This window comes from Anneissia japonica, unplaced genomic scaffold (assembly GCF_011630105.1).
Source record: "Anneissia japonica isolate Jap-2015-1 unplaced genomic scaffold, ASM1163010v1 scaffold287711_len853857_cov187, whole genome shotgun sequence".
Classification (NCBI taxonomy): domain Eukaryota; kingdom Metazoa; phylum Echinodermata; class Crinoidea; order Comatulida; family Comatulidae; genus Anneissia; species Anneissia japonica.
This window is the reverse complement of record NW_022753410.1, coordinates 1199-28658: the sequence shown is the minus strand read 5'-3', so window position 1 is coordinate 28658 and position 27460 is coordinate 1199. Positions and strand designations below refer to the sequence as shown.

The 27460-nt window shown below is 33.9% G+C and overlaps 1 protein-coding gene across 2 annotated transcripts; it reads left to right on the top strand.

Moving 5' to 3' along the window:
- On the top strand, window positions 1-24339 carry LOC117122859 (protein Hook homolog 3-like; the record flags this gene model as incomplete). Of its 2 annotated transcripts, XM_033268616.1 has the most annotated exon segments (13): window positions 1-164; window positions 3266-3351; window positions 4419-4542; window positions 10361-10493; window positions 14793-15004; window positions 16289-16383; window positions 16966-17001; window positions 18757-18901; window positions 19355-19567; window positions 20414-20578; window positions 21166-21320; window positions 22846-22986; window positions 24252-24339. In XM_033268616.1, coding segments are annotated over 13 exon segments (1635 nt in total), but the record flags the coding sequence as incomplete, so codon positions are not given.
- Between the last annotated feature and the right edge of the window lie 3121 nt (window positions 24340-27460).

Here is a 27460-nt window from a genome sequence, read left to right as displayed (position 1 = left end):
TTGTATTTTTGACAGAGCTGACTGTATGTCGAGACGAAAGAGAGATTGGAAGTCGTATGTTGAAAGAATTAAATAATTTAAAGACAACGTTCTCTAGTTTTATTTTGTAGTTTTTCTTATTCATGATGGCACATCATGACCTATGTAGCAGCCTTATAGCTTGGGTATGTAGTACATAACAGTATTTTTACTAGAAACAAATGTAATAATGGTTTATAATTAGACAGGCAGTAATTATGGCGCTGTCAGTTAAGCCCGGACTTCCGTTAATTTCGTAGAGTATCCCCGACCGCATTTGATTGCCTGTGGTGGCTCAATATTTGTTAGAGGAAGTGATCTTTCGTTATAGGTAGCCTAGCCCCTACATGAATGGTTATTTATATATTTATTACTTTTAAGGGAGACTCAGATATGTTGCTTCATATAAGATAAGGCGATAGCCAGTGTTGGTACTTATAATTGGGATCTATTGGTATGTTTCTCGCTTGGGCTATTTATATAGGCCTAAACTAAGCCCTAGGCCTAGGCCTCCGCCTAGTGTAGGCTTACAATCCATGTTGCTTGAGCTCTTGATTCGAAGTGACATCCTTTCTCAAAGGGTCTTCCAAGGTCGGCCGTGCAGTGCACAGGCCAGGCGTGCCAGTCTGTGCAGATGAGCTAACCCAGGGAGTTCGAGGTCATTGCAGTGTGACCTCCAGGGGGTCATCACTACATTTCCCATTGTTTGAAAAAGGACGCCATGCTGCATGTGCAAATACCCAACCCACAGATGTTTAAGTTTTGTATGATTTCTGTGGGCTCCGAGTCTGGGTTTGCTCGGAAAGGTTTCATACACTGGAAAAGAACAGAAATTAAGGAAACGTAAGATGAAACTCTCCCGGCATCCCAGCCCAAGACCCGACCCACCACCACCGCTGTTTGCCATAGCAGATGGGGTGCTCCCACCCACTAACCCGAAGGAAGAAAATAGGAACCATCGGACTCGATGAGTTACAGTACCAGCGGTCAATCATCATGCCTGGCAGCCTCCGGTTGTAATTCCGAGAACCCACCAGCCCAGAAAGTATAACAAAAGTAGGTCCCCGGGAAGTAGTGGAAAAATGTGTCCACTACTGTACATTAACACAGGATAAAAAACAGCAGGAGCAATTTCTGATCTTTTGGGAATACCTGCCAGACGAAGAATGTAGAGTGCCCATAGTAGCATTCATCTGCCACGTCATCCCCATGCATTTCCCTTAAGTACGTGCAAAATTAGACTGTGGCGCCGGAAGGAGTAGCACTGTCTAAGCACCAGACATTTCATCTTGCCGGACCCAGTCTGTGCTTGGCATCGTACAACCCAATTTCACTGAGTACTCCATGGGAAGACCTAGTGTGAGATTCCTCGGCCTATCAAATTGAGCTGGCGATGCCTTGTGCTTGGGATGTAAACTTACGCCCACCTCACACCCCAGAACAGATCTACCGGAAAGAGAGGTAGGTTTCGGGATCGCTATAAATCACAATTCTTCCTTCCATCCTAACCGGGGTAACAACCAAAATCTGCCCGTATGGCTTTGCCTTTTTCCCTGTTTTAGGAGATGGCCCCGATGCAGCCTGTTCCTTCCTATTATTAAGGGGAGGATGTGGCATAGGGACAGACTCCTTCGCTGGTCAGGCAATCGCACTGACTACTTCACCACCGAGGCGCTCCACAATGGCAAGGTGGCACCGCCAATGGATCTGATCAGACCGGTGGCTAATAGGGTACACTGCGAATTCATCTGCCAGCTTAGAACCGAAGAACTCATTGAGTCACTGTATTGACCACCTGGTTTTCATTTCGATGACATTATGTTTCTCCAGCCTTACCAGTCACACTCTTTTGATTGAGTTGGCGACTAGGTTTGCCTGAGTGTGCAATATTCACGTTACAGGTACTTCATATTTAAGCGGCAGGTGACTCTTTTGAGGTATAGTCATTTATTTGCTTTAGCTGTCCCTGACCATCGTTTTGTTGTTATTGTGCTGTATGTTGTTTATGGTTGAATAAATAAATGAAGGGAAATTTTGTGGCTTGTGCCTGTGTAATGCAGCACAATTGGGCATGTGCTGTTTTATAAACTGCACTGCCATGTTCGCGATGGTCTGTTTTTGTGCACCCAGGGTACAAGCAAGGTAACTTGCAAATTGCACTCTTGGAATGGCTGGAGGATCCCCCCGCACGCTCACCAATGTCACGTTGCGAAATGATGTAGGTGATGGACCATCCCACATAAAATACAGTACCCCCAGGTATCCAAACCAACTAATAAGCGTAAGCTGACCAGAGATGATTAACATGTTCTTACATAATTGAAACTGACAACCCAAACAAGGCAGATAAATAGATAAATCATTCACAATCAGTCCCATGGTCACAGGCGTTTACCCCTATTTTTTGTTACAGCACTTGCAGATTGGTGTTGACTTCAATCGCTTTACCAATCCCATAGACAAGTTTCATGGTCAAGTATTAATCTGAAGTATTAGTGACTGCTGTATGCCTACTGTAAAAAGCAATATACTATCTTATGCACAGCGCCCAAACACAAGCTACTCCCCAAACTTGGTTACTACATTACCCAGCACACGTACCGCTAAAACATCGGGTAACAGTAAACACCTTTAGACTAATAATCCTAGTCTAATAATAATCGGAAACTAATAATTGTGAGGTGCTTGACAGTCAACGAACACATTGCGGCCCTGTACACTTTTCGTCACAACAACCCTAATTAATATCCTAATCTGAATCCCTAATATGAGTTTAGCTGTGAAAGTAGTTACTAGTCGGCAATCAAAGCACCGGTTCTGTAGGAGCGTGTGCCGCAGCGTGAAAGGTGATTGTGATTAATGGCATGATAAAAATCCCCTCTAGAAAAAAAAAAAAACATCTTTCTAGTTCTCTTTTAAGCAACTCCTGGTTTTAAATTAGGGAGTGGAGACAATCCTGTGCTCTTCTGATTAATGTACGTGTGTATTCTTACTATCTTACTGTACGTTAACATAGTACAGTACATGTGCCATGTTGTTGTATGATACCAATGGCTTAAATGGGTCTTTAATACGGATGCTATAATCTCATGTATCACTGCAGATAAAGATCGAATATAGAACAGTGGCAAAAATTTTCCATAGTTCAGTGCACGCACAGTTAATACAGTACTACAGTTCTGCATGCTGATGTCAAGAAAAATGAAGTATAAGTTGTCAGAAAATCACCTATATTTTATTTGCACAGGTTGGGACTTTTGAACTTAACGCACGTCATGTGAAGGTCGATGACCTTGCAGATGGAGTAGCTATAGCAGAAATTCTCCAACAATGGTAAGATTTTATTCATTATTCAATTCAAACTGAACCCATTGTATTATCTTACTTTAATCATGATTGGGAGAGAATCATGGAAAAATTTCATCTGGTTCTGTCTATATAATAACAAATGGTTTTTCATTTTATTAGCATTAAAGAGATAATAATAAATTAAATGTTAGCTCAGTGACATTTCTGGTTCAATCAGGTACTTTTTATCAGACTGATTAAAATCTTACATTGGGATTGGTCTTGTCCTGGCGTTTGTGTTCAGTTACGCCCTCTAACGGCCGGTGTTGTTTGACGGTAGAACGTTCCTCTTGGTCCCCGGTCTTTGCTTTTTAAATTTCATTGTCGCAAATGTGCGAAAGCTCATATCCCCTAAATCTCTGTTCATGTTTATGTTTGAGAGTGAACTTGTCTTTCAAAGCAAACTTTAGGATTTGCTGCAGGTGACTTTAATATATTCATAAAAGGTCACCTGTCTACTTTATCAGTCAGGGAACTTCCTCTGAAAATCTGGGGCTTATTTAGTGGGCAGCCCAGTATAATTACTTGCATTCATATGGAGATTTTCATAGTAGATGAATTGAAAAAATACAATAGACCTACACACATCACTTTAACAATTTAGTGTATAATGTTAAAAATGTAACTTTTATGTATCGGGAATATTGTTTTTGGAAAGATAACTTCTCCCACTTTTGCCCTAATTAGAGGGGATGCCAGGGGACGATCAGGGGACTATGTGGTCTAGGGCCCTCCACTGAAAAAAAGAGAGAAGAAAAGAAATGAAAGGAGGATGAGGGAAGTACAGTACTCTAAAAACAAGCTGATTTTTAATTTAAATTCTAAGTATCAGCGTCAAGCATTTCTGAACTTAATGTCAAACACTAATGCTCTCCCACACCCAGAGTTTTACATATCACACCCACACCCTGCACAGATTTTTTTACTGGATCCTGCCCTGGGAGGAGGATACCACATGGAAAAAAAATACCCCAACACTTTACTCAGTTTGTGATGCTTCTTAAGTTCAAGAAACTGTGTTTAGCAGAAATTGATCTGTTTTTTTTTTATAGTGTACCAACCGAATTTGATGATGAATGGTTTAAGAGAATCAAACGAGATGCCAGTGGGAACTGGCGAATTAAACACAGCAACCTGAAAAAAGTCTTGGAACGAATAACAGATTATTACAATGATGTAAGTCTATGTAAAGATTTCTTGACTTCAATTATTCTGAAACATGATGATTAGGCCTGCACTACTGGCAGGCAAATTTCCAAGGTAGCAGTTTCATGAAATTATTTACAGTGACGTATGTAGGGGTGCGCCCCTCGCCCATTGAAAAGTATTTAAAATCACCTCATATCAGTTTATTTTGCCTGGTAGCGCCCCTCATTTAATCGTCGAGCCTTTCTTCATCTCACACCCCATCAGCCCGCACCCCCATTTCAAACTCATAGATACACCTCTGCATATTTACATTGGTGGTCCATCCAACCAAGCTGATCTTATGGGATCCTTTTCGGGTTGGTAATGATAACTTTTGCCAATGTTTGAACCTGGGACTTTGTATTGCAAAGCGTGCACCTTAACCAGAAAACCACAGCTGTACATATTTAGATAATAATATACAATATGCAAACAATAGTATTAAAAACAGATTATAAAAATGTTAGTGAATAGTACTTTAAATGAAGCAGCAACATCATCATCTTCATCATCGTCATCATCTTCATCACTATCATCAACCATTGAATTTATACTGAGCATCATGTATCAGCATTTAGGGTAGCTATGGTGTATTGGGTGCTGGCTTGGCTTTGAACTTTCATCTTTATTTTTTCATTCTTTCACATTTCCAAAAATCTCTACACTTGTTTTTACAGCACATAGAGACTTTTTGTATTTTTGTGCTTATAAATTTAAAACCATTAACCATTACTATTGTTGACGGTTGTATAGGGATTATCAATATCATTGTTGCTTTTTACGCATATTCATGCTTACCCATGTGCATAACACTGTGATAAATCCATAACCTGAGCAGGTGTGGAGTAGAATAATAGATCATTTCAATTAATTTCATGTTTCTTTTTCGTGCTTAAACCTTCTCTGTACAGGCAAGCAACAATATTGTTAATTCCCATTTTCAAAGATAACTTATTAAATTATAAAAAAAAAAAATAAATAAAATCACTTGATCAATTAATTCCAATTAGTTTAATAAATTTATAATAAATTCTTGTATAAATAAAATATGTTTATTTTTTTTCATTATTTTTGACTGTACAGTATACAGTGGAAGTTACATTGATTAGTTTCTATTCAGTATTTTTATACAGATATTTCTGTAAGCTATGAAACTATGAAGTTTTTCATTGAATCTGGTTCCAGAGGAAAAACATTTGTTGATACTGTAAAGTAGGCTGATTGTACAACATATTTTTTCTATGACTCTTTTTTGTGTCTTATAAAAATCTGTTGTACAGTCAACATATATCAAAAATGTTTTTTTCTCCAAGCCTGGCTTTAAGAATTTCATAGAAAAATCAGAAGAAACTTTTCACAGGACTTAGAAAACACGGTCAGACATTTAAAAGGACTTCTGCTATTGCCACAGAGTTTTATTAAACCATAAATATATTTTGTGATGTGGAGAAAGTATTCTTATCAACATCTAAACATATGCTCACAGCTATATAAATGCCAAGACTTCCGTCAAAATTACTTTTCACTGTTCCTCTATAATTAGACTATCTGTATTAGAGCTGGCATCCTGTGTAATCCAATCAAGCCATCTGATTGGTTGATTTGGGGAATACAGTGTACATCCCTAACTCGCTGTAAATTATAACCATGTCAACTTCTAAATTCAGATAAGGAGTTATAAAGGCTGTCTGAAATTTTATAGTGGTTACTTTATGTTCTTTGCCTGTCTGTCTTTACTGAGCATATGTCAGGTTTCGATGAGTGTAAAGAGCTAATGCAGATGCTGGTTCGAAATATTGTCTGGAAATACTGTAGCTAATGCTAAAGATTGTATGTATTGAAAGCAATATAAATGGCACAAAAACCTAATTATGGCAGAATAGATAATCTAATTATTTTAGTAACCATCTCACTGTAGTACTACTCATCAAACATAATTCTTATGAATGTAACGAAATTTCCTTATATTATTTAAATTATCGTGAATGATCTTTCTTGTATAGTCTAGATTAATTGCTACCCTGCCACCGGGTTGAAAAAAAAAAAAAAAAAAAAAAAAAATAATAATAATAATGATCGATCCTTTGTCATCAGGTTGTTTTAGCTCTTTTCTTCCTGTGAAGAATGTATTCAATTTTTGAATAAAACCTTACACAATAAATAAATAAATAAATAGTCTAGATTAATAATTATTTTGTTTCTGGATATCTACGATCTTTTGCACTGTCAAAGCAAATTGTAATTCTTAACCAGTAGTTAATTTAATATGTATGACACAAAGTTATATGATTGATTGATTTTATATTTTTAATAGCTTTTTATATTTAACTGTAATTTGTTTTTGTTGGGTCTTTGGCACATAGTTTCCTCTTCAGCGCTTTTTTTGCCAGGAATTTTTAAATAAATAAATAAGAATAAATATTATACATCTGAATGTAGTTTTTTTTGTTTGTTTGTTTGTTTTTTTTTTTTGTCAATAGCAAAGCCATAAAAATATAACACTGTATATCCCATAGCTTGTGACCAAGGGCACCTTGAGGAAGGAGCTTAGTAATTTAGACTGAACTCAACTTACAGTTTCCTGATCAGACCTCTACTTAAATTGCCAATTATAAAGTCTAGTTTACTATCTGTATCTCCTTTGTATCAGTGTATCTCGTTTGTTAGAACGTCATTATTAAATACAACATCTTCATGACAGTCCAGCCCTACAAATCATGTTTTAATAACTAACTGAATTCACTTCAATGCAATATTTTGATCTTCATTCATTATTATTGTTATTATCTTTTTTATCTGTATTGTTATTATCTTTTTATCTGTATTATTATTATTATTATTTTTAATATTATTATTATTATTATTTTTAATATTATTATTATTATTGTTATTATTGTTATTGTTATTATTATTATTTATATTATTATTATTATTATTATTATTATTATTATTATTATTATTATTATTATTATGATTGTTATTATTATTATTATTACTTTTATTATATTTTTTGTATTATTATTATGTCTTTGCCTTTATCATTGTTTCTCTGGCAGACATCTTGTACAGGGACATGTTCCCTTTTTTGCCTACCAGACTCATTTCGTTTTGAGTGAAATAAAATTATGAATTATGAATTATGTATCCATTGTAAATAAGTTGATGAACATGTTGATGTTATGAGAATAATTTGTTATTGAATGTTAAGAAATATGCCTTCAGTTGTTGCATTTTAAGCTCTTGTTAGATGTTTTAGAATGGTTTATTGTGGCCAATATCCATTATTTGGTGATAGTAGGGGCCTTGCCTGTTCGAAGGGGGCTAAAGCTCTCTTTCCTCCTTCCTAGTGCTGGAGTACTGTATGCTACTGTACCTACAGTAGTGTTTCTTGTCTTAAAGCTATAGGTTCCGGATGACACAATTTTTAAAAATACTGTATCTATATTGTACAACTAATTTTAAGTAATTAAAAAATATATCTTATTAACCGTTGCTGAGTTTTACATCAAACACCCTTTCTGTGTCTTAGAAAATCAGTTTTACAACATGTATATAAAATATATTTTTCCTACAGTTCCTGGCATTGCTAGACAAGCCTTTGATCCTATCACTATCACATGACAACTGCCACATCAGCATATAAACTCAGTGAATTTATTGTGTACAGTACAGTGTTAGAGGGTTAATAAAAACTTGTGTTTTGTAACAGCTTTTCTGATTGGCCATATAGCTCTGCTTGTTACAATGTTAGTAGATTTCTGTTTTATGGATGTTATCTGAAACTATTGAATGATATTATATTTTATTATGTAATTATGCCAAATATTATTAATGCTCAGATATATTGTTATTTAGGTATGTTTATGTTTTCATTTATTCATGAACAGACATTTAATCTGTTTATATAAAGTAAGCTATATGGTGTGTTTTTTTCATTCCCTGTACTTTTCATATTTCATAACTTATTAATTAGCACATTAAGTAAAATAAATACCATCATCACTTCAATAATTAACAATTAATATAAACAAATACCGTTTTTCCAATGTGCATGTTTGAATGTTGAAATTCATGGGGTTTTTTTGTAGTCATTTGTTAAGCTTTTAAATTTTTAAATGGTCGATGTGAAAATTTGAGTCACTTCATGATGATAATGACAATACGACCCAGTGGATCGAGAGTTTTGGACGTTGGAGCAAGAAAGACAAGGTTCCAAATCCTTTCTTGGTTGTGTCTTTGGTTGAGACACAGTTGCTCTTTTCACTTCATTCTTCCGATGGACATCAAAGCTTCAGGCGTGTGTCCACGGAAATGAACTCAGAGGGCCTACTACTATATTCAAAAATGATGGTAGGCACAGCACTAGTGTTTCTGCTATTCCCCAGAATAAGAATTTTTGTTGGATTTACGAAAAAAAACTATGCATATTTATATATGTAGCACTATAGTACTTGTCTAGGTCACAAAATTATATGGCCTGGGAGATTTTGAGATATCGTAGTAGTACATACCAGACATAATGACGTTTAAACATTATCCAAGCTTCTATTTATAGAATATCTGTAGTAGCATTAGGTCTTGATTAGATTGCATGAACCAGCAGATCTTTACTATACAGTACAATGCTTTTAATATTGTCTGTTTCTCCATAATTATCCTAAATTATGTTTTAGAATATTAACATGGCCTAAAATAACATAATACAATTAAAGTACTAGCACATTTAACTTGGCTAAGTTACAAGTTACTGTACAGGATAATGAGGACTATAGAGTACCACAGTCGTGTCGTCACAATGCCAGGTAGCGCCCTCTGTTGCCAACCAGACGTTGGTTACCGTTTATTACGTCTGAATGACTTCGTAGGCATTCTAGAATAGGCATTTTAAAATCTTATATTTTACCATCAAAATGTACTAAAAACACAAAAGCTTGCATTATATTAGTTATCGAACACACATTTAATCACCAATTAAAATTTACAAAGAAAAACTAAGATGCAACATCTTAATAATTACGTTAGAAATTGGAATCAACGGTTTGTCAGTAAGGAAAATGGAGTCCGGTTGAACTCATTTTGCAACGATAGCAACGGAGTAGTATCACATGGTATCGTGACGTACCACTGTAGTACTCTATACGTCTCTAGATAACATAGCTCGGGATCATACTGTACACGATACATAGCTACAGTGTGTTTGGTTACTTTATATTAAGATCACAAACCATGGAGATATAATTAACATCATGTCTTTAACAGAGACTACTTGCTGTTTCATATGGTGTAAAATAGTAAACTGTGACCTTTATGTGTATGTTTTATTATTTTTATACTTAATATTTCATTTGAAAAAAATGCTTCTTTATAACTTTAAATATTTAAACCTTCACCAGTTTCAAATATTACCAAAGGAACATAATAGTAATTATTTATTGGTCCTCATTCTAATTGAAAATCGGAAAATTGTGGTGGAGGCCTGGGGACCCGCACCAGCCAGAGTGATGCGCCACCCAACATAACGGACACATACGGAAACAAGCACTGTCCTTAACCCACCTACTTGTAACTATCAGTATGGGTGTTATTCAAGGAGCGAAGCTCCAATTATAACTCGGCTCTGGCCAGATTTAAACCAACGTGTTCAGCAGGAACAGGAACAATACAGTACCTCTCAACCAGCAAGCTCAGCTCATAAAGAATGCTACAGTACAGAGCAGTGATAAATTCATTTAAGTAATGATGCATTTACACTGGTGAACTAAAATCTATATCATGTTTAAAAAATACATTTTTTTCTTGGTTGCAGGTTTTAAACCAGTCTATACAAGATTTTCCTGTGCCTGACTTGGGATCGATAGCAGAGCTTGGCAATGAATACCACCTAGGCCGACTATTGCAGCTTGTTCTCGGAATAGCTGTTAATTGTGACAGGAAAGAAGGTAGGTTCAGCTGTTAACAAAAGCTAATCCTTACCGTGTGTGAAAACAGTAAGATGACTGGCAGTGTGCTATTGATAATATATTTGCCAAGTTTAGAATAAATTTAAGAATGCACTACGTGGGTCGCTTTGTTATATGGTGTACATACTTGTAGAGCAGAGTGATGGCAGTTACAAGTCTCGCTTTAATCTCCGAAGCAAGGCTAGGCCTAGATTGTGTATATTCTTGATCATCGCGGTGAAAACTGCGGGTGACAGGCGATCAGGCCCAAACCAATTTTGAACATACTGTAGTAGGCCACCCACCTCCAATACGATACCCATCGGAACGATATCGTTCCAAACTAAAACGAAACTACTGTATAGGCCAAAGTATTCAACTTTTGTGTTATACAGTATATTCAACAACAAACTTTTAAAGTACGTCTTTTGTGTGCTAAAAATATGAATTTGCCTATCAAATAACGTTACCAATGTGGTCCAAAATCTACACGTACGCTTGATTTTTTCCAGTACCCTGACCGAGGCAGGGGTGGATTTAGGGAGGAACTCTGGAAAAAAAAAGGAATGTGGAAAAAAAAGGGAAAAAATATGGAAGAAGAAATTAATTGATCGCTCAAAAATTCCTCAGAGGTTTATTTTAACACATCCAGAAAACAAAACCCCCTTGGGTAGTGTTGCTTTGATCAGACCCACTTCCCCCTCCCCCTTTTGGACATCCCTGGAGCCGCCCCTACGAGGCTCTAGTCGGCCCTAATTATTGTCGCTTTCCCCCATTACTGTTAAATTTTAAATATTCAAGTGCACGATATTTACTCCTCAATTAAATTTGCTCAAGTTAAACCACACAAATTTGACCCAACTTTATATTTCCTGATGAGGTAATGATAGGAAGTTTGATGCTTGCAAGGCTCTGGTTTCATGATTTTTACCATGCCTACCTACACCACGAAATTTCCCAATAAGAAATATTTTAATTTCTTTTGTTTGGCCTTCATATGAATATTTTATAAAGTAACTTTTAGTAGTCAAGGTATAAAAATGTTTTGCGTTAATAAGGTTGAATGTTTTTTTAGGTTTGCAGTGCAATGAAAACAATAACAGCAATGTAACGGGAATAAATGAATTGAAAAAATATATATATATATATATATATATATTTTTTTTTTTACAAAAGAAAACTTTTATATTGCCAATAGGTTTTGTAAACTGTAAGATTTTAAAAATACTATTGCCGTAAATTCCAGTTAAGTTACCAATGGCTTATCTTTATTCCAAATGAACTTGTTTAAAGAATTTAAAATACTATTAATAAATTATGGAAAACCCAGTAGATAATAGAATGATTGGATGATTTTTCATTTGCATTGTAGTGAAGTTCTTTGATGTAAAGTCACATGATTCACACCTGTAGTAAAAGCAAGTTATCCATTTCCATTTTTGGACAAGAAAGTTAACCCAATCAACCTTATATGGTATCAAACCATGCCATACAGTATGTGGGAAATTGCAAACGGAATATTTTGTAATACAAAATACAAATAACTGTATACAAATACAATAAAGAATTTTGTATTTGTGTGTGTTGTTAAACTAAAGTAAAGATAAGATGACATCAGCCGTACAGCATGCCAAGTTTGGAATTGAGGTGTGGTATTTGGTATTGTAATAGCCATGGAGTCATGCTCACTAATATATCCATGAGGTAATCTGTACTCAAGGGTTTAGCCAGAAAAACGAAATAGGCCGTCCAAAATATGTAATTTATAGTTTAATGCAACATTTGATAGATTCGAAGAATATAAAGAATTTGCTAAAGTGAAACCAGGCCCAAATAGGCTTGGCCGTGCTTACTAGGCCAAGCTGTGTGGATGATATCTCAAAAGTAAAATAGGATTTAAAAAAAAAAATTCTGCCTTTTGTCAAAAATATGACCAACCATTAACTGAAGTGGTTTGGCGCAGTTGGAACCACGAGGTTGAAGTTTCAATCCCTCGTTGTCCATTTCACTTGTGTTCTTGTGCAATTGCACTTTATCTGCATTGCTTCTGTCCAGTCAGGAGTAAAACTTGGGTACCTAGAGTTAAATTCATAATGCAGTGATTATTTCCGCAACGTTATGGAATACTCCCCTGAAGAGCTGAGGTTGCATTCCATTGCATTTAATCCAATGACGGGGTAATGATACTGTGTGAAGAGCATTTAGGGCTTTATCATAATGTGCTATTTAATTCTACAGTACCATTATTATAGTTATTATTATTACTAAAAGACTATAAGAGATGGTGAAGTGTACATTTTTGATATGCTCATTATTTATGAGCATGAAGTTAAGAGAGGCCTCATGCAAGTCTCACAGCAAGTATGAGACATAGGTCTTCTGCAAGCAACCCTCCAGATAGGCACTGGCATAATACCTATGAGCTGTCACTTGGTCACAGACCGTGCTTTTAAATTTTAAAACTTCTATTGGAAATCCTTTATAAGATAATTAATAAGTTCTAAATTTCAAATCCTTTATAAGATAATATAAGATAACTTAACATCAATTTCTTCTGCAGTGTATTTTCCATAGTGTAGTAAATTGCTGTATTGTCAATATTTTAAATATTTTAAGAAATATGTTTTTAGTAATGTTTCTTCAATAGTTTTCTTCTTTTTTTTTCTTTTTTTTTGTTAATTACTGAGCTACTGTACTTTGGAAATCAATGCTTTACCATAAGACAATAAATAAAACATGAATAAATTACAGGGCCCAGGATATTAATAAACCTTTTTTTTGCTATTAGCTGAGTGGGGCTCCTTAAGGAGCAGAACTATTAAAGAAAATATTAAAATATGCCCTTAAAATGTCAAAAATGCTGCTTGTACCAAAGTAAACTGAGACCCTACACTACCCCTATTCTCCAGTGTACACAGTAGGACCTGAAGAAGCCTAGTCAGGGACTTCAAGCCTCTAATGTCATCCAAGATGATAGATTAGTTGTGACCATCTCGGCTATGATAAACATACTCATGAATTTAACAACAGTAGTAAAACTGATTGGAACCAACTCATTGTATGATGTGATCGTTAATCCAGCTAATCAATTATTAATGCTGATAATCAGATTAACTTACCAACCAAACTATTGTTGTTTGTTTACATGTCTGCTATTGTTAACCACTTGATGTATGGTTTACCAATAATCAGTACAGTAATCACTAATAATAATGAGTAAATAATTTCATTAATAAAATTTTAATAAGATTAAAAATAATAATTTTTTTTATGTTTACAATATATCACTTTATATGTTTATTAGAAACATGTGCATTAGACATAGGAAATATACAGTCAGTATTTTAGACCTTGAATCAATTCATGCAAGTTGTTTGCTGGTACTCAAGATTATTGTGTTACACATCACACATTCTGGTTCATGCTTTAGATTATCAGAGTTCTTTTTCTTCTCAGTGTTGAACGTAATGGTTTTGCTTAAAAGAAACGGTTTCAATTTGAATCAAATTGATAGCATGATATTAAATACAAAAATGTTTTATATGTACAGTACATTATTTTTTTTAAATTATCTTATTAGTAGACCTTCATATACAGTAGTATTTTAATTGTTTATTAAGCCTTGAAGTTCATAAAATAAATTGTCCTGGTAAACTGTTTGCATTCATTAAAGTCAATTAAAATGTTATTTGGACTCTTAAATTGTTATTCATTGTTTTGTATAAGTAATATAGTGATAGGTTTGGAATGGAAATTCCACATCATTAATGCCTCATATAAAAATGTAAAAAAGTAAAATGAACTAATTATGAAATATGTTTATATAAATTGAAAATAAAAGTTGAAAATACTAGCTAGGCCTAAGCCTTTGGATACGAGGCCTCTATAAAACTTTTTGTGAAGGCTAACAGTAGGCAATCAATGAGGCCTAAACAAAACCAATCTAGCATACCACAGGATCAATATGCATTTCTTTAGTTCTGGATATTGAAGCCCACCCCTAAACTCACTCGTATATTCAAGTATTGGGCAAAATAACTGATTTTTTTGTCTAATGAACACATTTTGATGGTAATGATAGTTCCACATTTACAGTAACATTAAGGCATTAATTTTAGTATACATATGCACCTTACACTAAAAAAAATAAATGCCACCCTCGAATAAACTCCCTCTCAAATACCCTTCTCAACAGTAAGCAGCCTATTTATTCGAAGAAATGCGGTATATGAAAAATAAAATACAATTATTATTGATAAAGTTAAGTTTTAGATTTTCAACAATTTTCTTCTCACCCAGAATACATAAACAGTATCATGGGAATGGAAGAGGACGTACAGCAAGTGATCATGGGCGCTATACAAGAAATTATGAATATGGACGTGCATCATCACGACCAAACTGATGGATTTGAAGATCTCGAAGAAACAAAGTACTTAGAGAACGAAACACGAAGGCTACGTGAAGAGAAAGACCTTGCACTACAAAAATGCCATGAGCTTGATCTTCAAGTAAGTTTCTGTAGAATTATTTTTTTTATTTTATCTTTTTATTGAGGTACTGTACAAAGCTCTCAGAAAGCAGTTTAAATATGATTCAGGTTCTGAAAAAACAAAAAACAAACAAACAACTAACTATTCATCCTAAAAGTAAGCATGGTTTACTTTGATGATAATGATATATATTGCATGAATAATTATTATATTACACACTGATTAATGAAATTCTTTATTTCTTTAACTTAAAATTACTTTTTCAATTGAATTCCCTTTATGTGTATTTTATAGTACAGGTTTTCCTCCAATTAAAAAAAATATATACTGTATATCTACGTTGATTGGGAGATCTTCCAATGCAATAATAAATCTAATATAAATGTAAACGATTGGTAAAATTACATTCTGTACAGCAGCCTACAAGGTAATTTTTGTAATTATTATTTTGTAGCTGTGCAGGCAATGGCATCATAAGCATTAACACAGTCATATCCTAATTAATTCATAATGCGTCAAGAAAATTTACAAACACTCCAAGGATTTAACAAAAACAAGAATGTTGTGTGTCCCTTAATAAATCAGTAGGTGATATTAATACAGTAATATCAAATAATAACATAGTATATTATGCAATAGAATGTGACTCCATGTATACTAGTTAATACCATTACAATTAGGATTTTTTGGCTACAGTAGTTCTGTAGTTGGTTGCCTTGTAATAAGAAAAGAGACCCGCTATATTAATTATGTTTAGTGTACATGGTTGTTGAAAACCGTACATTCAGTATTATTCATTTTTGGATGGTCCTTTTATAGGTTTTGTCAAACATTTTACAAATATTGAAGACATCTCCGACTAGTCGCTTAAACAGTCATTTAATAAATCAATCAAAAAAATTATACAGCGATCTCAATGCACATAAAATTGCATGACGTCATTTTCAAAATTTGTATAGAAAGATGATTTAATTTTGCAAAATATGAGTACTACACAAAATGTCCCCTTCATAGTCCTACACCCCCAGGGTTTAAGCTGGTGAACAACAATATTAGCAATTTAGCTATTCTTGGTATGAAAATAACTATCCAAATAGAAATTTCTTTAGCAAAAACAAATGAATATACAGCAATTAGTTTTTTGGCTAATTGTGAATGAAACATTTAGCATTCAGCTTTTATTAGGAGTTGGCCTTTTGGTTGATGAGACAGCTTAAGCACAGCATCCCCACTCCTTCCCTGTCAAACTGTCAAAATAATCTATAGTGATGTTTTTTTTATATTTATTAATTAAACCAATAGGTTGCTGCTTTACAAGAAGAGAAGAATATCGTACAAATTGAAAATGAGTCTTTGTTACAGAGAATGGAACAAGGTTACCATCTTGATGACCCAAGGTAATAATATAGATAATAATGATAATAACATACTTTCTTGTTAAAGATACTGTTTTTATTTTTTGACTGAACACAAACTTAATACTGCAGTGTTCACAAGTCATCATTGTACTGCATTCTTCCTTTTTTAGATGTTTCTAATTTTAAGCATTTGTTGTAAAATTTTACAAAATATAATATTGCGAAAGTACTATGTTTCAGTATGTTTGATTTTATTTTACTCTCAGAGTGTGTATGTTTTTAAATTTTATCTTTTCATATTGCCTTGTATAATATATATATATATAATAATATCCATCTGTGTGTCTGCCTCCGTAATAAGCAAGGATTTGTCCATTTGTGTTCCTATCAACTACTATAAATGCCTTTTTGCCTATACCTGTTTGTCTATATATTTAATTATGTTTTATATTAATGATGTTTAGAGAATCCAAAAATATTGATAATTTTAGACAAACAACTGAATTTTAACCCTTCTATATAGTATCATTTTTGTGTTTCTGAATGAAACTACTGTACCTTTAGATTTAGTTTTACATACAGTACATTATATTTTCTGTTTATTTTGGCACGACTCTGTAGTGCAAACATAGCAGGGTTGACTCCCCCTGAACCGAGGTATGTATTTAATATCCATTGCATGCATCTCTTGAAAGCTATTTTCGGGTTTATCTTCATCTTTGTGCTCAATTTACTTTAAAACAACTTTAAAGAATGAGGTTGTAGTTTGTCTGTTACTCCACCCTCCTCGTGTAGAGATAGCATGGACTTCCATTCCATCACACTTTTGTAGGCTGCAATCTTATGACCAATAATTGTACATTGTTATAATTGTTTGATGTACATATTTAGTGAAATAAAATTATAAAGGACATCATTTGTTGGACTTACATGCTAATAGTAATAATGATGAAAGTATTATCAAGCTAATAATGGTAATTCTTCTCTTTACCCTTTTCGCAATCACAATTGTTCTCTTTTAGAAGAATTGTAAATAAAAACAACACTAAATATATTCATTCCATTACAAATCTAACTTTCCAGAGCTAAAAGTTGTATTTGGATATCTGCTTTATTTCTCATTTTTAAATCATGATATCTTATATTAAATGGTGATAGCAATTAACAAATAGGCTTATATATATTTTTTTTACAGTGCTTTATACTGTATTCCGTAGATATTAAAATATTTACTTTTAGTTGATTATTACTGTTACAAGCAATAAAGAATGATTTCGCTCAAAAGCTTGGTATCTTTAAAATCATTACACGGTCGCTACAGTGCGTAACTGTCTCCTAGGCAATCAGAAACCCTCTCTGATTTGTGCCTCGTCATCACAAAAGTTCTTCAGATTCTCTTTGATAATCACACTTGTTTTGATTAAATGTTAATCACTACCATCAAATATTCCCACTGCTTTAATAGATGTTCACTGAAAACCAGCTTTTCCATAAGATGCAATCATAAGCAATAGCATGTAGCGATTTTATGGAAATCATCATATCTGAGTGCATAGTTTTTTTCCCCTTTTCATCCATTGATCTATATCACACTTTGTTAAAAGCTTCACATTCCTTTCCTAAACCCTTCCCACAACTATGTCCTTCACCTAATCACAAATTCCCCGAATCTGTTTTACGGAATTTTTATTTGTTATTTTAGTAGTGTAATTGTGTAACACATATTGTTAATAGTATTGCCCACACCATTTTAGTGTACTCTTTGGAGATTACATTATGGAACACGTATTTATTGCGATATCATATTAGGCATTCTTATCTAATCTACAGTATCTCTTGTAATGTGATAGTAATATTAAACTCTAGTCTATTGTTCAATATTACAAAGCAATGATAGTACATTGTGTGTAACTATTATAATCAGCTTACCCATAGCAATGGGATAGTGAGCACTGTGTGTGCTAAACCGCAGGTCTTTGTGTCTTTAGATGTAATTTAACTGTTCCCTGGTTTAATTCTATCAAGCATAGTCTCCTTTCCCACCACCCCATGAAACAAAGTTTATACAATACAGTACACCATTTTTTTGAAATATTAAACCATTGGTCCTGTGTACATCATCATCATGGTTCAGGTGCATGTTATGTACTATCAGGTGATAGTCTGTACCTGATTTGTGCTCCAAGGAGCCTAGCTCAAATTTTGTAGTTGATCAAGGACCCAATTCAATTGTCTTCCTACTTCGGATATCGCTACCTCTCCCCCATGCGAAATTCCTCCAATTGAGCTGCAACATAAAAATGAAGGGTTGCTATGAATATTCATATTAGCCCAAGTGGTCCTTAAGCATATCATCATTATAACATTAATGTGTTAAAATAAACTTAAGTTTCTCATTGGTTGCGATTGCAGCTCCGTTGCTGGCAGGAAGTTTCACCAGCTACAACAGCAGGTAGAACAGTTGCAGGAAGAGAACTTCCGTGTCGAAGGAATTAAGGATGATTTCAGAATTAAAGCAGAGATGTTGGATAAGGAAGTGTCCGAGTTGACTCGTAAGGTATTTATTATTATCATTATCATCATCGTCTTAATCATCATCATATTTCTATCACCGCTGGTGTTGTCAATGTTGTCGACAGCACCGTCATTATAATATATAATTGTCGTCATGACCATCATCATCATTATCATCTTCATTGTCTTCATCATCATCATCATTGTCATAGTCATCATCATCATCATCATTATATTTCAGTCATCAGTTGATCATGGGACTGCCCAAGTCTATGATATGTTGTAATGATTGGTCATTTTATTTCAATTTTCACAATGTCAAAAATAAAAATGATATTTTTAAACAATGCATGCTTTATATGCATGAGAAACAACATTACACCATCTCTTACCAGCCAAACATAAAGCATACAACCTTTCGGTAAATGCTAATTAAAAGAAAATACAATAATATCTTATAAATATTTAACTACATCAACAAATTGTCTGCAAATAGAATGATGAACTAACAGTCATAGCAGAGGAGGCCCAGCATATGAAGGATGAGATGGACATATTGCGACACTCAACGGCAAAGCTTGCCAAGTACGAAGCCTCAATCGACACCTACAAAAAAAAACTGGAAGACTTGGCTGATCTTAGAAAACAAATCAAATTATTAGAAGAAAAAAACACAAGTTATATGAAAAATACAATTGACCTAGAAGAGGTGGGTATACATATTTATCTCAATATTATAGTTAATCAGAGTACATTTTGTAAATAAATATTTAATATGAAAATAACGCTTAAAAAAAATGTTCAAGATCAAATGATAAGTATAGAATATACAGCAACTTATAATCAATAGAAAAAAAGCTAATCTACAATGTCAAAGAGTGTAGATAAAAAGGCTTTGCTTTGACAGAGTCACATTGTTTATTAAGACTTGGTTTCAATTTTCTAATAAACAGCATTTCATGTATTATTTCATCACTTATCTTGTTGCTTGTGAAAACGGGAAAGATGTTTTGGTCTATTTTGTCGCTTAGTTGGCGTAGTTAACGGGAATCAGACATAAACCACCCAGGACAATAACCACCCAGACGAAAACCACCCAAAATGGAATATACCATTGTTAATGTAGGGTTGGCAGTGGAGTGGACAATGTTGGGTGGGCTAACTTCACAATAGGATAGATTACACTGTGACTTCTTATTATATGCCTTTAATTCATTCAACTCTTTTTCAACATGCATGTATGTGTGAAACCTAAATAAATTTTCCAAACATTTATATGAGATAGAGCATGTGTATGTAAATAGAATTTTATATATTACAAACATTAGTAGCTATCAAAGTGAAACCCTCGACCCAAACTTGATTTCGGTTACATTTACATAAATATGATTGTAAATTTTTATGCAAAGCATTTAAAAAACTTAAATAAACAATGTCAGTAGACTTATGTCATTCTCTCTGGATTCAAGTCCTCATATGTGATTACTCAGTGAAGGATTTTTATATAAAACACTGTATGCATATCACTTTATATTGTATGTCATCCACATTGTAGGAACTGAAGAAAGCAAATGCATTAAAAACACAATTAGAAACCTACAAACGTCAGACTCAAGAATTGCATATAAAATTATCAGAAGTCACGAAAAAAGCAGATAAGCTTGAGTTTGAAGCAGGCCGACAGGGAGATAAGACGGCACAACTACAAGCCGAAAACGAGGTGAGAGCAATAATGATGATGGTATTATCATGCAAAAAAAATTGTTTCAGAAAAGTATTGTTGCATTGCCATTTAAAGCAAAGATATTCCATATTCCATCAATGTGTATTATAGTTCTGATGTGCATATCTGAGAAGTTATTCAAAATAGAAAGAAATCATTCTGTGCTGGTAATTACAGTTGTCCCAAAGCAATTGTTTATGTAATCGAATGAGGCTTTTATGATGTAAGCGGAGCATCAAAATATCATTAGTGAATAATCACTTATAATATTGATGTAAGAAACCAGTAATTGCCAAGTTGAAGTAGCAGTATTTTGAATGCAATTTCATTTCTGTTATAGGGTTTTAAGATGTATTACAGTAGTACCCCTATTAGGGGACACTTTCAGGACCGGAAAACAGTGTCCCCTTAACATGGGTGTCCTCTTAATAGGTGTGTCCCAAAGGAAGGGTTTCTACTGTGTTCATTGAATGCTGACAGAAATTCCTAGTAATACTGCAATAACTCTTTCCATTTTTTGTTGACGTGAATATTTAATATTGTAAAAATATTGTATAATACATGATATGCTTTTTATGTTGCAGAGGTTACGTATTGAACGTGATTCGCTAAAAGAAACGAACGATGAACTAACATGCACGCAGCTGTATGGTAGCGCCAGTATGATGCATAATTCACCGGGTAGCCCTGAACTATCAACATCACCTGGCTTTACTGAGATGGTTCCTCCTGAAATCAGGTGTGTTGTGTTCTTACACAACCTATTAGGTTGTGTGTGCTGTGTACTGGTGATATTCTGTATACAGTAGAACCCCTCATTTACGTACGGCACGGGCCCAGAGCCGTTCGTAAATTCGGGTATTCGTAAAATCGGGGTTGACCCAAATTCCTATATATTTGTACTGATACTATTTACACTGGTATAAACTAGGCCTAGGCTAGGCCTACAGGCTTACGCAGCTAAGTCTGAGGGGGCCTAGGCCTACAATTGGCAGCTTCTAAGCATTCTGATCCCACTCTAGGCCCTGCACAAATTTGTTTTTATCGGACATTTTTACCTTTTTAAATACCTAGATCGTGGATTTTATTCCAACACAAATTCCATAGATACTTGTTTATTATATATATTGATCATTCAATAAAACAATCAAGCACTATGTTGAATTTTAAAGCTGAAAACGATGTTTGAAAGAGAAGTAAAATTTGTCGCATGCACATGTGTGAAGCCATAAAAAACACTGACTTTGAAGAGGCCTGTTAGAGGGCCTCCTTCACTTGAGAATTACATAGTACTGTATAGTATGGTGTGTTGTGTTGTATGCCTGGTAATAACAGGTACAATTCGAGCGGGTTTTTTTTTTTTTAATCTTTCGCTTCAATTTTTATGACGTCATCACCTATATATTACGTTCGTAAAATCGGGGTTCGTAAATGAGGGGTTCCACTGTACTAGATTCCTATTCTTCGTACCAGTTAAGTGTTTTAATATCCAATCCAATCAGGTCATTTATAAAGCGCCTTTCTTTGCAGATACGAAGCGCTGCACCCCACATACTTAGGCACCTCACTACCAGCAGGCAGTCATGACCATTGCCTAACCCTAGCAAAAAACAAGTAAAGAAATCAAAAGAAGCAGTGGCAAAGTCCAGAATCATAAATAAATAATGCAACAATAAATGAAATAAAAATAAAAATTAAGATAATCTTTAAGTTAGACCTAAAGACAATATGCAAACAAGAACATCATCTATAATCAGCTCTTCTAAAAACCAAAAAAAAAATTACTAATTTGCATATCAGTGTTCCAAATGAAGCTTAATGAGAGCAGCAATGGAATTGAACCAGGAGTCTACGTCCTTCAGTGCACTCACAGTAACTACCACTACTTTAACCCCAACCATGGAGACAATAATTATTTTAAGATTTTCTCAGTGAACCAACTTAGCTTTTGTACATGCCATGTAAACATTTACATTAGTACTTTAAACCGTTTCCTATATGTTATTAAAGAGATGCTTGCCTTCCGATCCCACAGCCCTATGATTACTTCCTGTCAAGAACTACCATGTATAGAATCCTACCTGTATGAAATTGTTTGCCCTGTAGAAAGTAATGAAGCTTGCTTTTGACAGCCCTTTGACCTTGTGCATGAAAATATATAATATGATATATTAATAAATGGTTTGGTTGATTGCGAAGGCAAATACAACATGAGAAAAAAAATCTTCATTTCTTGAATTTAAAGTTTTTGTGATTTATTTTAGAGAAAAGATGATTCGACTGCAGCACGAGAATAAGATGTTGAAGTTACAGCAGACAGATTCATTAGATGAGAAATCGCAGCTGTTACAGAGTCTTCTAGACGATTCAAACAGTCGCAAGAACGAACTAGAGTCTGATAATAGGTAGGGAATGGGGGAATAATTATTTCTCTCAGTTTCTCTCATTGTTGGTCAGTTGAAGTGCAATTGTATCAGTAAGGCTGTAGCTCCTGCTAACATTGGTTTCAGAGGGGTTGCATCATCCTTTAGTGAGTCAGAAATTTATAGTGCTTAAAAGGAAAGGGCAACCCAGTCAGCGTTGTATGGCATCAAATCACGTGTGTTTGTGTGAGCTGAACACTGATGCGATAGGTCTGCATCAGGGACAGTTGCATCATATAATATTAAACATGTTAAATATTCTCACGTCAACCTTACGACTGTCCCCGATTATAAAGCACATCGGGCTGCATTGTATGACGCTGTCTAAGGTGGCTTTAAAAGTTTATTAACAACTAAAATAAGGCCTAAAAAATAGTTTGTTTGCCCTTTACTGCTGGAAATTGTATAGGAGGGGTGGGCGCAAAATAGTTTTGTTTGTTGTTTCTCCTGTCACCAAAATTAACATATTAAGTCGCAATGCTTGTAATTAACCCTGTCTCACTATTTGTTTTTGCAAAGAGTATTCATCAGACTGAATAAAAATAACCCATAACTAATATTTTGCAATGAATTTAGGCCTGGAATGGCGATACCTTACATTAGACACCAAATTTAGACAACTTTCATGTGCAAAGTGGAGAAAAATAAAGATTGCTTAAAATTTGTGAACTAAAAATTGAAAGAAAAAAAACTTTTTTATAAACGCTGCCCCTATTTTTATGTGAGCTAGGGCGGGCGCTGGAGGGCAAACAAACAAAGCTTGTTGGAGAATAATAAATAAAATGAGAAACATTTAACACAGTCAAAATAATCATAAGCCCCTTTCAGACAGAGCTGCAATATTGCAGTAAGCACGCCGTCAAGTGTTTCTGTCTGAAACTTTAGACCACTTTGCACCCTAGTAATATTGCTGCAATATTACGGTAACGGTTACTGGCTTGCTCTGTTTGGAAAGGTCTACTTGAAATTGTGGCAAACAAGCTGACGTGTGCATTTATGTATAAACAAACAAGGTTAAAGTTTACAACAATTGCACAGTGGTGTTTAAACCACCAATATTACGCCATTCTGTTGGACCCTTTCAGAGAGAAAGTCGTAAGATTACCGCAATATTGCAGTAACAGAGGTGCTGTGTAAAAGGATACAGACCGATTATTATGCCGGCATGCTTACTGCAATATTGTGTCTACCTGAAAGGGGCTACATTTAAAATTAACCAATCGAATGAATCGTCTTTGCATTTGTAGGTTTGCCAACCAGAGAATCTTGGAGCTCGAAGCTGAGTTGGAAGAGTTGAAGGAACAACAACGAGAGCAGGGAATTAGCAAATCAGAGGTTAGTAGATATGCTAAATTTAAGATGTTAACATGTATTCATACACTTCCTTTGCCCTGGAGGAGGCTCTATATATATCGCTGAAGAGGCAGTTCTGATTGTTTCATCCCATGTCATACTCCACAATGTCGATTATAGATTTTGTCTGTCATAAAATATTCAGAAAATAAAAATTGAAGTTCATAGACTGATTGTTCATTAACAACCATGAGTCTGGACTTCTATTTGTTTTTTTAGTTAATAAGTACGGTATGTGTCTTGGTTAATGATAAAGAAGTTGTAATTTATGTATACATATACCTTAGAATGACATTCACTCATTAGGAATGTGTGACAAATGCCAGACAGCCTAAGTGTAGTGAATGTATTAGAGGGATTAGGTGCATGAAACCATTTGTGTTTGAGATGGTGTATGATTAATACAATGTAAAGCATGCTGTGATTTACCGCAATATCCAGAACTGCCTCTAAGATATATTTAAAATTTATGTTACCTTTTCTGATATCTAAAATTAAAATAAATAATAAGTCTGAAGAAAGATAATATATTATCCATATTAAATACTGATGAATATTCATAAACTTTTATGAATAGTTATAATCATAAAAGATAATATTCATATCACCTTAAATTTTAATGTTTTTAATATAATGATACTGACTTATTTCTGTAGACGGGATTTTCCAAACAGCTTTATCTCCAAACACTTCAGGTATACATTCAGTTTTGAGTAAGATTATATTGGGTGTTGCCTGCTCATTGGCATATTTATAAGCTATTTTACATACTCAACGATAACCTAAATGTAAATTCTGACAGTGAATTTTGCTTCTGAATTTTTTATACTAAGTATAAATGCTTGCACATATTAGAGAAGTATATTGATGTGATGATGCTATTCTAATAAATGTGTTTTATCAATATAATAGAAAGTGTGAAACAAGCTCCAAATGGTGTAGGCCTTAATAATTTAATAATATGATATTTATCTTCAACGTTATAGAATATTCTCCAGGGAGCACTTAAATATGTGTTCCTTAGGAATTTATTCCTTATGAGTATGTTAATAATATGAGTTTGCCATTCCAAAACCAGCGTACTGTCGCTAAATGTTAAACTGAGTAATCAGCATGAAGAATGCATCAGTATTGTATACTCTAGTACAGATCAGCCATAATACTCATAACTTTGGCAATTAGTATAAAGTCGATGCCAGTAAATGACCCATCATTTTTAAGCTTAAAATGTGAAGAATATGAGTATATTAAAAAATTCAATTTTTATTTTTTTGGTTGCTGATGCTGGTTTGTGGGATGCCAAGCCTCATATAATAAAGCTCATGGAGGCCTGTACAAATATATGCTTTTTGTTTTATTAAATTATGTGATGAAATTTAGTTTGGAGACAAAAAGTCCCATCATTTTTCATGTTCCAATGTTTCGTTGAGATTACTGTTATGATCAGGAGAATTGGTATGAAACGTCAAACAAAAAACCAATGGTTTTTTTTTGTCAAAATGTTTTTAAATATTTCAATGAATATTTTAATATTTATTATTACTTTTTAAATTTTATTATGTTATCAGGATATTTTAAACTTGATTAGTTCATCTCCTGAAATAGTGTTTTAATATCATATTGCCTTTCATGGCCACCTTTGCAGTTTGTTTCACATTTTCTTATGTCAAAAAATATATACACACATCTTGCACTCAAAATTATCTTATATATCAATAGAATATATAACCATAAGCAGATACCAAGGCTCACTAATTATTTTGGCATATTCAAAATGACACCAACATAATGTAACAAGGGTTTTTATTTTTTATGGAATTTTAAACATATTATATCAGCAGGTATTTCTAGTATATGTATTTCTTTCATCATTGGTATTAAGCATATTGGTGTTTTTTTTTATAAGGACAAGGCCACACTTTGTGTTTGATATAAATTAATCAAACATATGAACAGTTAATACTATATACTGATTGTCGAATTCATTTTTATTAAACATGGAATTTTTTTTTAGTTTTTTTTTCTAATAATATCATGGTTCGTACTTTATTACTTTGAAACATAATACCATAATTTAACAATCAGAAAATATACAGTTACTATATAACATTATCAGGGTGGTTTTCCATTTCATTATACATGTTATATTTACATTGTATTATCACAATTGCATGCTTTGGAAACAAGTAATTAACTATTAAATCATAATTACCTCATGTTTGCTTATAATCACCAACTCTATGTGTAAGTTTGCAAATCGTTATCCGGTGGGTTGGGGGATTGATCTAGGGGGAAAGGAAGGTAGGGATACACTTTATTGCTGTGAATTTGATAGACAGTATAGCATCCTTGTTATTATTGTTATTATGTATACAGATAAAGACCAAGGATATAAAGGCAAGTGCTGTGGACAGGCTTACTCCACCTATCTATTTAACGTGTGGCATGAATTTGTGTATCATATTAATTCAAAGCTAATTTGTTTATAGTACATAGAACATTATCAGCAATTTTGATGTTAATTTGCTTGTATTGTTTATAGGTATTGTCTGAAAACGCTGGTGCATTTTGGATTAAAAAAAAAAATTGATGGTTAATTTGCATAAATTTGCATAATTCTATATTAAACATCTGCTTGGACCATGGATTAACTAGGTGTCAGCAGAAAAATCATCTTCCTCTTTATTTAGTGGTTGATCCAAACTGGTAAGGAAAGTGGGTCCCAAGTGGGAGAAAAGGGGAAAAGCTTTTTTTTTGTGTCATAGAGGGGTAGGTATGACTAGGGGAAGTTGGCATGGCATGAGATAGGGGTGTGGCATGTTACCTCTCCTTTTGAATTCTCCCCTCCCTGTTACAAATTAAGGTTATGTGCAGTCCAAAAAATTTAAATTTTAAACCCAGTGCCTTCCTTGTTTTCAACCTTTTTTTATATATATATATTCCTGGGTTTGCATTTAATATTCCATCCTTCCTTTCCCCTCTAGCGGCTCGTAAATAATGCTTAAGTTCCGTATTATTAGCAATTCACATAGCTTTTTATAAATATAGCTGTGCTATTGTAATATTAGCTGCGCCATCTGCTTTTCTGACATTATTATGTCCT